Raw genomic sequence first — 12,582 nt, 5'->3', positions numbered from 1 at the left:
TTAATGAGAACATTTTAAGCCTTCTGAATCTTCACTCCTGATCTTCAAAAACCATGTTTTGTATTACCTTGCATCTGGGAGCCCATCAATGGCTGCATACCCATACCTTGATGCATCACGTATTGTCGTTGTACCAATTGCAACTGCTGAATAATTTGCTGCTGTTGAAGACTCAATTGTTGAAGAGAACCGGAGGCTTTCTTCTTATCGGAGTTCTGAAGGATATGTGTTTGTTGAATGAGATTCAGTTGAAGCTGCTCTTGTAGTTGTTGCATAGTCTGTTCCATCTGTTTTTTGCTTAGTTCCGCTAATTGATGATGCTGAAGGACCCCATCAAGTTGTTGTGCAACGATTTGGTCTAATCGGTCTGAAATTACCTGTTGTTGCTGCTGTTGCTGTTGAAGAAGTGAATGTTGCTTCATCAGGTTCTGTAGTTGAGTAGGGCTGAGGACATGTTGATGGAGAATTTGTTGTATGTGGTGTAAGTTTGGAGCTGGAGAAGGTATCATTGGCGGTACGCTGCCTTGAGACTGACTGTACGGGGGATATTCATTTCCTAGTTTTGATTCCGTCTGAAACAATTTTGATCATAAAATGAGTAAGTAATCTAAAGAAGATTGCTGAAAGGTAATACCTGTGATACGGCTGGAATGGTAGCGCAGAGATTTTTTTGCGAGTCCGATGCTGGTAAGGACGAGTCGTCTTGCACGTGATGGTCTGACTCATGAGGGCTAACGCTGCCATTACCCTTCGACTCTCGTTCTCCTCTGTCTTGGTCCCAATCACTTCTATCTAGCTTTAATTGTTGATGCTGTTGCTGCTCTTTTAAAACTTTTTCGAGGGACGCCGCCTGCTACAAAGAAAACAAAGCATTAACAATTAATTTGGAAAGGACTCTTAGGTCGGCCTCTTCTCAGATAAACTGATGTTTACAATCAAAACACATTCCCTACAAAACCGTTGTTTATATTTCTAATTGAGGCTGGCAACGCGTACCCACTCATATCTATACTAAAGGGTCTGGACCACCCCAGGCTGTTCCAATCGGCCGTAAAGGAGAAATTAAGTTATCCAGCAAGATGTTTGCTCAAGAAGGGATTAGAGGAACGACCGGTCGAACCATCAACATACCGTCTTAAGCTTATTACTTATGGAGTGTCCATTTCCGACATCCAAATATCCTCGGGGGGAAATTCAACGTTCACTTTTATAGGCCAATTCTAGAGGCAGCATGTTTTTAAATTGGCTTACTTTAAGTGAAAAAAAAACCTATGCTAATTTATCAGTTAGTGAGTAGTTGTTTTCCCTCTGCGGACATAAAACAACGTAAACTGGGCATAAATTTAGGAATACGGGTCGAACCCCCATAAACTAAATTATATTTGCAATGGCCCGGAAGAAGCGCGCTTTTTAAAGAGTTGCGAAGACGCCGCAATGAATGATAAGATGTTAAAATGCATTACCATGATGTCACATGAAATAAAACCCATATACAGCGGCGCATTATGCGAAAAATATGGAAATAATATTGCCGCGGCAAGCAAAACAGCCCTCCTGCATATGAAATATGCGAGACCGAGCCAACACGGGGGCGTCAACTTTTTTAAGTTTCCACAAGACGTCACCACCGGAATATCAATGATTCTCACCTAACCGCATGCTGTTTTATACTCATTTACCCTCATAAAATTATTTTTCCTTGCCTTCTCACCTTTAGAAGGCTTCGAACATTCACCATATGTTTCAGTTCTTAGCATCATACAATAGCTTTGTCAAAGTTGGTTTGAGTGAAAATATACTAAACTGTAGTATAACTGATTCATTAATCATAAGCATAATCTCACTTCGTCCAGTCAAAAGTACTCAATTTCTGGTTATTTTAAATCTTTTGATTCAACTGATCCGTAAAAATATTTTTGCTCTATAACTCAAAAGTGAGAAATATTCAAACTAGCGACAGCGGCTCCGCCATCCTCTAAATTTATATAAGGGTTATGCTCGGCAACCAAGAGATATTTATCTTTCTTATTATTAAAATAATATTACACAAAACAAGCACGCAGAATTACTTTTTCATTTTTATGGCTCCATATACTCCCATAAAGGCATTATCATTTTATAAACAAAATAGGACTCTTTTAAAAATGGCTCGTATTTTCGCCCCGTTCTTTTAGAATGAAGTACCTACTCGTTCAAAATAAAATATTACCCTATAGATTAATATGACACATAATATTATATAGCTAATTAAATTATATTTATATGTAAGTAAGTAAAAATGGAAAAAAGTAATATAATCTTATGTTTATTTCTTACATTCGCCGCTCATTTTTCATTGTCCGAAGGTATAAAATATAGCTTTTAATATATAAAAATATGACCATTTAAACTGTCTAGGACTCCCTCCGAGCACCCTAAGAATAAGTGACACATAGGCCCATTTTAAAGCAAGGTAAAAGGGTAAAAAGTAGGGGAGACCACTCGTATTTGCCGAACGTTTTACTGTTATGGCTCTATAAAAATGTCTTCCTTTATTTTTTTCTAATAATTATGCTTCGGTTACTGTACCTCGATTAGTTAATATACTTATATCTTCCTAGTATCTTCTATAGTTTTTGGTAAGCAAAATGACCACTACGTCAGTTGTCATTTTTAAAATTGTCAAATACATGTAATCTCATTCAATTTACAATTGAAATACAACAAATTATCTTTAATATAATATATCCGTAAAATCTATAATTATGTCAACAGGGTTTTTTTCAAGTTTTGTCCTCTAACAAACCACTATGAAAACATTGAATCCGCAGCATGTGAAAAAGTGGCGGCAAATCTACATGAATTTGAATAATTCCTTCCGCGAAAGGAAAAACTCTGCCAAAAAATAAAACAAAAGACAAACACGAACGAACGCACAGATATAAATTTTCGATTGAATGCAAAACTTGGCCGCGTAAAACAACTTGGAAATTTTTCGTTTTACAATCGGACGATTCGATGTGTTTTCGTGTTTTGTTTTTCTTAAACGAATCTTCCCGCGATTTACTTTTGTTTTTATGAATTTAAAACGCCAGCTATCGATTTTTCAAATTTTATTTTTCGCTAATCAACTTTACGATCAAAATGAAAAATTCATTTCTTTAAACAAATCGTTTGAAAATCCTGCCGAAAATTAATTAATTCAATAATTAAAAACGGCGTTTATGTCGCAATATTTTCCTACTCCCTTTTACTCTCTTCCTAATAACGAACTGAGAAAAGAATATTTTGCATTTTTGGATATCCCTCGATGAAAAATATACACGTTTTCCCGGACCGGCAAGTTTTAATTCAAATTTGCCAAAGTATCCTTTTTGAATAAACATATTTCGTTTTGGGACCCTTTTCAGCCGCAGATTTAATAAATATGCGAGTTAACAATTCGAGAATTTGTATTAGATTTTAAATTTACATTTTTATATTTGCCACGTTATGATGGAGGAAGTGTCATCAATTAACGTTGTGTTTTTGTTTCAGGACCGCTTTTCATTTAAAGTCAACTCAATGAAAAAATAAATCCTTACTGTATGTTTAAAAGTCAATTTTCTTAATTCTTAATTTATTAAAGTATGATAATCACGTTTTTCAGTTTTCTAATTTCAAAAGTTCGCGATATCGAATTAAGCCTCTGTCTCTACTAAATCAAGCTGATTTAGGTACTTGACGATCGGCATTGTCGTTCTCTTTCCCCTTCAATACAATACACTCCTGGCGGATTGTCAATTATACAGTATCTTTTTTATTTCCCACTTCCAGGCGCTTTTTCCATTAGAACCTTTATTAGACTTTTATTTATTCTCAGTCGCGCCTGGCATCAGCCAGCCGATTCGATCTGTCCAATCTTAAACACAATCTACTTACTCAAATGAGTTTATACTTTAAACCTAATTTATTTGCCTTAAGTTGAAAATGACGTGCTTTTACACTTGGTTTTTCTTCTTCTCAGTCTTTCTAATGGAAATTGCTTATTGGTTTTGCGTTTTTACGATCTTGCCTTTCGCTTTCCAGTGGACGAATTAAATTTCTTTTAATCGTCTTTCTGGTTCAGTCCCTCATAATAAATGAACGAGGATAAAGAAGAAAATTTGTCGTCGTCTGGACAGGAAACCGGACCAAAGTCATAATATACCGATTATGCCAAGTGTTAGCCCAAGCAGCCGAAACAATAAATTAAGGGCCTAAACTCCACATATAATCGCTGACCAGCAACAGCACAGCCACGCAATTCGAGAAGGTTAAACGGTCGCCAATTAATATAAATCCTCAGTCCCGAAATTCCGGTAAGTGTAAGGTAATTGAGTGAGAGTTATTAATATTTAGCAAAAGTCCTTGTTTAGCCCCTGCAGTTACAAATGACGGTTGTCGTTTGCAGAACTGGCGAGCAATGCCAGCATATGGTGCTGCTCCTGCTGCATCGACGGTTCCTGCTACCGGACGTTCATAAATTGCCACGGACATATTATATCTGGCACGCCCAGGGCTATAAACTGCGAAATTTGGCAATCATAACTTCGGATCGGTCACCGAGGGGGGCTTTTTGTCCCTTGTTAAGACATTTAACGTCTTTAACTTTCCCTTTTTGTGCTCACCTTTCTTCTTACTGACGTAACAAGTTCACATTAATAAGCTCCAAACTAACACGCCTTGATAAGGAAACAAGTGTGTCTATTCTGAAGAAGATGAGCTCATTTTACCAGTGGTCGATAGTGAAAAAAGTTAGCCTTTGACAATAAACCTAAAGATAGGTAAGATACTACCAAAAGTTTTTTTAACACACAAAAAATTCTTATATGTAAGTGTTTCATAATTTATCATGATATGATGGTCTCTTATTGAAATTAAACTTTTAGTTTCAACAGTCATTTATAATGTTGCAAAAGCCTTTCATTTGGATCGTAAAATAAAAGTGATCCTGTATTGAAGCCATACGAGCAGGATATTGTCTATAGCGATAAACCAAGCCTGACTGGCTATAATATAATAAAGCACCCCTTAGCCACCCCCGAATTACAAACAGAGGGTGCCTTATGCCCGGCATCGTTCCTCCTCTTTCTCGTATTAATGATTCAATATCAATTAGTGGGTACACTGAATTATATAAACTTAATCTTGGCCTTAGCGAAAGAATTTATGCTTTTGGGCTGCACCATCGCAATTTTGAGAAACACAAAATATCAAATTTGAATTATTAAATTATCCAACTTTATAGAATAAACGAGTATATGATGGATGTATGTGACAGATGGGTCGCCTTTATAATTGATTTGAATGAAGTTTAGCAAAACGATATATTAAATAACTTATGTACGTCCGTGTAATTAAATTTAATATGTTTGGTTAAGGTTTACTATACACATAGATAAATAAGTTTAGAATCCGAGGCAGTAAATTAAATATCGTTCATAACTTTGAGACGTACGACTGTCAGATATTCATTTTGTATAAAACTAACATAAAAAGTGGAAATACAAAGAACCAGCTCGCTGAATCCGAATACGAAGACTTTTGTCCATATTGAAAATTAAAACGGCAAAAAGTTTCATTCATCCTTGAGGCTGATATTTTTTTAAGAGCGAAAAAAGTAACAGCCGGCATCCTTTATGAATTTATATTTGGGGGTTGACGGGATATAATTTTTCTCCTGAGCGATGTCAGTTGTTGAAAGTTATCCGGGCGGAAAGCGGAAGTGTCGGGGAGCAATTTAGCATCTTATTAGGTGCATCTCCCTATACAGTCAGTCAAATAAAAGAAAAACTGAAAAGAAACATAAAACATCGGGCCGGAGCTCGCAAGAACAATGAAATTAGAAAGCACGGGGAAACAAAAGTAAAAAAACTTCATCCGAATAATTCGGCGAAGAAAATACAGTTGAGTAAATATTCGTATCTGCCATGAGCGGTATTGAAATAAGAAGGTTTGAGGGGTAACACTCGTATTTACACGGAGAGCCACCGTTAGCAATTTAAATATAAAAGGAAACCCAATTGCACGTCGAGGGATCATTGAAGGAACCTTTAACGCAGTGTTGCAAAGCAATAATCAAACTTGATCCCTTGAGATTTGGAGATCACGACCAACTTAAGAAAAAAGAAAGGAAATGGGTCTGCCAGAGCGTAAATAAAATCCTAATACCCGCAGATCGTTTAGGACTCTTTTCGATCATTTAAAATTCATCAAGAACAGGATTTTGAAAAAAAAATTATTTTGTATAGCGGATTCTTAAATTGAGTGGACGCTCATTAAATTAACCTTAAAGGGTATATAATTGCTACTTTACAAAACTTAATACCGATTTTTACACCTTCGTTCTAAACTCTTCTAATTTGGAATCGACCGCCGCGCGCCACCCAGGTATCACGCAACTTCTCCCGCTTAATTGAATTGGCTAAATTAATTAACAAAGTTCCAACTTTAGGTGGTGCGAAATGTATGGCATAAAACCCTCCAAAAAAAGTGTCAGAAAACGTGTCGAATTTAAAATATAGCAGCCGCGGAATTAGGCACATTCCGCTCAATTTGTTCGAAACTTCGGTTTAAAAAAAAATTAAAAATATCCGCAGAGTTAGGCGGGCTTCTAATCTCTCGTCAAATACGGAGGGGCATGCATACTTTTTTAAACTGATAATGAAAAAACCTCTCGCTAAACACGGCAAAACCCCTGAATGGAATACCAGCCACTTTCCATCCTGATCCTTACAACTCATTCCTATTTACTCCTGGATGTTTGCCACCCAGGACGGGACTCACGTATTTTGTGTTATTAGTAACCGGATTCAAAAATTAGTATATCGTTTTGTTTTGTAATCAGCTATTTGCAGATTTCCGTCATTTGAGAAAGTTTCTAAAACTTGATTACAGGTACAGAGAATAAAATCTATGTTAGGAGTTCTGGAATACAGACTAAAAGAGGTTGTTTTCTAGCCACTTTCGACTATTGTCAACTACTACTTTCAACTCAAAATTAAGTTAAAAAAATATTTACGAGAAAACCTTAAAAGTATACATATATCACAATAAAAGAAGAACTAGTAAGAATGTCATTGATTTATTGTCACAATCTATCAATTTAACGCTTCGAATCACCAATTTTTAGAATATAACATATAAATAGTTTTATGCCCCTTCAGTCTGCCCATATCATAAACATGTAGTATTAAAATGTAAAATAAAACTTGGTTTATGTTTACACAAGAAAAAATTCATTATTCTAAACGTACCTCAATTATCAGTATATTCTTAACATGATCATTATAAGGTTAGAATTTTGATTTGTATGAGGAAAATCACTTTTCTTATAAAACTAAAAAAATATTATAATAGAATAGATAAAACATATTTCAGATCAAAAATTTATTTTCAGTTTCCAACAAGTTTCTAAATGCTTGTACGTTTATATTCACCAAGTTTTTTAAGAGTTTTAGCTAAAAAAATTGTCAAATGTCCATTTTAAAATATACATGTTTTGAAAACTGTAAAATAGCATTGAAAACATTACGTGCTTTACTCATTGAAATATATGAAATATAAATATTCTGATTGCGGCCCTGTAAAATGACCGTAACGGGAGACTCCCGGTTGATGTTTATATGTTGTTTTGATGCTATATATATCGTATACAAGCGTGTACATCGAGGGTTGTTGAGGGTTAGTGCCGCGTCGGCATTCGAGGGGGAAGCGTCGCGACGCCTCGTTTACCGTCGGATCACGTCAGGGCGCCGATTTCATCCCTTATTTTTGGAATGATTCGTATTTTGTTTTTGTTTTCGATTTTCCTGTTTGCACGTTTCAAGACAATCTAACTTGGGCGGTTGATTGTATACGTTTCGCAGACTCCTGGGATTGAAATGGACTAATAATCAAAGTAGACGAATACATGTACAAATAGATGTTTAAATAACATCAAAAAGCTTTTGGTTGTGTACAAAACGTATTTTAAGGAATCGGTTACCACATGTCGATTAAACCGCGATTGTTTGTTGTATTAAAGCGTTTGCCGTTGATTTTGCCAAACAAATCGTTTCGGTTGACAGATCAAAGATTAACATTAACAAAAAATTGTTATTAAATTTCTCACCATATATCTGTAAACAATGTTCAGTAAATATTTAGAGCATACGTGTTTATTTTCCTCGAGAGCCTAAATGTTGTAATTTATTGTTTTGCCTTTTGAGCAATTCGTGATCCATAAACATGGGTTTGTTGTTTTTTAATTACTTGTCTTCACACATACTTCAAAGAGTCCTATTAAAAAAAATAATTTTTGCTTAATCGTGCTCTAAATACATAAGACAAATTTTGACTCCAAACGAATTTCAAGAGGAAAAAAATTGAAATATAGATTAAAAAAAAGGAATTTATTTTTATAAAGTGTGAAATAACGGTGTGAAAAAGTTATACCTGTGCAAAAGAGGCCAGCATCCGACTTTCGCAGTACTTCATAGGTGAAATCGGGTTTGTGGACGGGCGTCGGTAAACACAACACTCACAGCACAACACCTAAACACAACTAAACACATAAACGGTAACAGCGTCTATTAATTATTTCTTTTTCGCTAGAAAGAACAAGAGTTAGTTGTGTTGTTGCGCAAAAAGGGTCATTGAAGTCGCCGACGACGGCTTCGTAGGCGGGACTTTGCGTCTGGGGATGCGCCGCCGTCGTCGCCGCCGCCGCCGCCACCGTTGCAGTTTGTGTTGTTTGTATGTGTCGGCGGTGTATGCATATCTAGGTACTGTGAGGCGGCGACGAAGGGGCGGCTCACACCTTGCCCTCGCCGTCTTGATGCATCCCACCCGCTCCTTTATCAACACCATCCCGTTATACAGCTTTCTATTTCTTTTCTTCTTCTTTTTTTTAATAAAACTTTTACATATCCGATATTTGAAATTTACTTCGAAAAATTCGAAATAAAACAGCGCATTATTCAACAAGTGTCCAAAATCTATTATACTCTAAATTTTATAATATTTCATATTATAAATAAATTTTTTTTTGAATTTTCGCGGTTGAAACTGTAAAACACAGATTCTAAAAGTTTATTAAATTAATGAAATCACTTTAAATGATATCTTTGATCTGATTTACAGTGGCTAATTAAGACAGGTCAGCTTATTTTCAATGTTAACTGCAACGTTCTCAGAAACTACCAGGGAAGTCAGTTAAAATGGTGAAAGCAAATTTAAAAAATACCTACAACTCTAAAGCAGTTTCGTTTTTTTTTTTTTGCAAAAGTTCTTAATTTACACTCGATATTCCTAAGTGATATTTAATGAGTTATAAGTAACTTACATTCAAAAGCTCCTAAGCCCGAATTTTTGGAATTTAGAAGTTATGACATTTATACAGGTGTGGTAAATCTAAAACCGACCATAGGAAAACCGCGTAACGGACAGAGAAACATACATTATTGCATGCGCCGGACTAAGACAGGAAACGAAAAAAATATCAAGTAGGCCATATTTTCAGAACGCTGTTGCCAAACGCCAAGTATCACTCAAATACCGTCGACAAAATACCTTGGCGTTTGGCAACAGGGCGCTGAAAATATGGCCTACTTGATATTTTTTTCGTTTTCTGTCTTAGTCCCGCGCATGCAATAATGTACGTTTCTCTGTCCGTTACGCGGTTTTCCTATGGTCGGTTTTGGATTTACCACACCTGTATAACTCTCTCTATAACTTTTTTTTCCTAAAAACACTTCAGTATACCTTTCAGTGCATTTACTAAATTATGAATTGAACATACAATCTAGCAGCGCACACTGGACATTTTCTTTGTTTCCTGTAAATTTATATTAAAATGAAGTTTTTTGATAGTAAGGCGACAATTATAACTTGGATAAATCCATCAAGAAAGATAATATAGAAACGAAAAGCTTTAAAATGTTCAATTAAATATAAAAAAAAAAAGTTGTGAGGGTTTTTAAGGTGACGTGTCATTGTGATTTTCGCCTTTTAAAATCCAACAATCCAATTACTAAAATATATCATTGATTCTTTTTACATGTTATCAACCGTTGACATGGCAGAACAAAAAACAGTTTTTTTCTCTTTTTTATCTCACATTTTGAATAAGTATATCGTCAGACCGAAAGAAAATAACAGTTGATAGCGTGATAGTTTTTTGAATGGAATATTTTTAGTATTGGCGACAAAACGTTATATCTAATGTTATAAAATAATATAAAGAAAAGAATAGAAGAGGAATTGGAAATGACCGTAGAAAAAGGTAACATATGCAGGACAGTCGTAAGTCATCGGTCTTGGCAATATTCACGATCGAGTTGGTTTAACAAATAATCGACACCGGTGTCAGGCCGAGAAATAAAGGCAATTTCGGAGATACAATCTTTTCATTTTTCTCCTGAAGGGAGCCACGTCGCATCGTCCAAGGGGTCCCATCTGATACGACCAGGAAATCTTATACAGAAATCTCGGCCACTTTGCTACTTTTAACAGTTTTGTCATACAGGATTTTCTTTTGCGGCACGAGCTATTGGTTTCCGTGAGTAAAAAAGTTGTTTCGTTGTTCTCGTTTCGGAACGGCTACGACTTGAAAAGCTGGACAAGTTAGAGAGAGAGAAAAGGACCATATCGTCCCCTTTGAAAAAACAAATCGGGGAATATTATATTTTTGCAGGTCCTGAGCGATAAACGAATTAGGCTTTTGTTTAGCTAACGCGCGGGCCGAGAGGAGTTGAATTAAAATGGCCGCCGCCGGTTTTCTCGGGCCGGGCGCGGTTTATTTCTGTAACAAAAAGACAATAAGAGCCGCCGACTGACAGCATCAGTATTTGTTTTACAGATGGATCCTGAAATCCAAATACAAACAACCGGCTCGGCTGAAGCGGCTCTCGGTTTCGTTTCGCTTCTGCTTCTGCTTACTTGGTGAGTGCTAATCCACTCTCGCGATCACCTCAATTTTTCCGCGATTATTTTCGTCTTTGCTACTAAAATCTGACCGGTATAGGCAGGCTCTTTAAACTTTCTTTCTACTACCATCAAATATCCCTATTTATGGCTCTAATATCCTCGGATATGTGTCTTCTAAACTTGGAAATTTGTAGGGTCAGCTATTCTCGCGTGGAAAACACATAAAAAATATCCAAAGCCATATAGCGACTCGAGGCACTTTTCAATAACGTCGGCACGTTATGGCCTAGGGAGCCGATATACAATAAAAATAAAACACCCGGGGACACTCTGTATACCAACGACAATAACACTACCTCATAGCGCTCGTAATGTATCGGTTAAGTCCCTAGTTTGTGCTTAAAAATCTCAACAGCCAAGCCTACTATACAGACTGGCAGCTAGAACAAACCGATCAAAGGGTTTCCGGCCGTTTTATACCAGAGACGGCAAAGGCAGTATCGCATATCAAATGAAAAACGGATGGATGGATATTTTCCTTATAAGTTTGAAGCCAATATTCTTTTTAGTTGCAGGTGCCTGTATTTTCAATATCCTTAAATCTGGGAGCGTCAATATTTGTCATTCTTTCGCACTTGGCGGCAATATGCGGGATTTTCACAGATCCCTCCATGAAGCATTGCCGCCTTCACCGCCAACAATTAAAATCCCAGCAAATTTTTGTATGCATTCAGCACATCTAATCCAATCCGACTTGCAAGACGAGAAAAGACAAAAATTGCCTCCTAAATCGTCTTGCCCCTGAAACCATTGATAGCAAGGGCCACTTATTCAAAGTCTTGGAAATGTTGACAGTCTTTCTTGTTCGCTCTAGAGAGAATGGAAGCGGGGAAAAAATTAACAATACCCTTATTATTGGTTCCCCTTTTTCCTTATTGCCCACCGATATTAAGCCGTCTCGGCAGAACAGGATTTAAAATATTACCGTTTTATGAATACTGAATTTTTCTTTAACCTTGTTAGCTGTTTTATTTATTGGAGATATTAATAAGTATCGCAAACTATTAGAAAAAAATTTGAACTAAAATAGCATAAAATTAGTAGTTTCATCAATAGTAGTTGGTTCTATGATGACATCTAGTTGAAATCATCAATAAAATGTTGTAATCATGAAGGTATGTATAAAGAATACTAAAATTCAACATTATGGCAATGTTGAGTTCAAACATCACCTGCTGCAAAATGATACCGGAGTAACACTAGAATTAAGGCACTAAATCTAGTGAAAACAATGCAACAAAACTCTTAAAAAACACAATATAGGTCTTCTGTCTCTATTCGTTATCGCCCCTACAGCCACAACTTATATTTTCTTCATTTACGAGCAAAAACGCGTTTATTTAACTCTTAAAAAACCGCGAATAACTAAGCACATGTTAGTAATCTGCCTGCTGCTAAAACTCCTGGTCTTTATGGCAAAACGAACCCGTACGGACCAAGGCTCAAAAGGAAAAATAAGACGGCAACTAGGGATAGTGGTCCGCCCTGGTACAGTAAACAAATAAATAATCCCTTTGGTCAGCGCGAACGGTCAGTTGAGTCCATTTGCAAATTCATAGATTCGTTTGTATAATCCGAGACAATGTCGACCGAATTAAATTTGCCAGGACAAAT

At 36.2% G+C, this 12,582-nt stretch overlaps 1 protein-coding gene across 10 annotated transcripts in view; it reads right to left on the bottom strand.

The window, feature by feature from the left end:
* FoxP (forkhead box transcription factor P) overlaps nucleotides 1-12,582 on the bottom strand; it is a 67,833-nt gene that overhangs the window by 9,508 nt on the left and 45,743 nt on the right. For 4 of the 10 annotated variants that reach the window (XM_081995015.1, XM_081995018.1, XM_081995017.1 and 1 more), the window contains exons 4-5: nucleotides 635-853; nucleotides 68-572 (exon numbers count right to left, since the gene is read on the bottom strand). In XM_081995015.1, coding sequence (XP_081851141.1) covers nucleotides 68-572; nucleotides 635-853 — 724 coding nt within the window. Of the gene's footprint in view, nucleotides 1-67; nucleotides 573-634; nucleotides 854-8,436; nucleotides 8,588-12,582 lie in introns of those variants that run through there. The other 6 variants (XM_081995019.1, XM_081995020.1, XM_081995025.1 and 3 more) reach the window with 5 other exon arrangements.

The sequence above is a fragment of the Ips typographus genome, unplaced genomic scaffold (genome assembly GCF_016097725.1).
Source record: "Ips typographus isolate SLU unplaced genomic scaffold, UJ_Ityp_2.0 IpsContig35_part1, whole genome shotgun sequence".
NCBI classification, from domain to species: Eukaryota; Metazoa; Arthropoda; class Insecta; order Coleoptera; family Curculionidae; genus Ips; species Ips typographus.
This window is presented reverse-complemented; position numbering and strand designations above follow the sequence as displayed.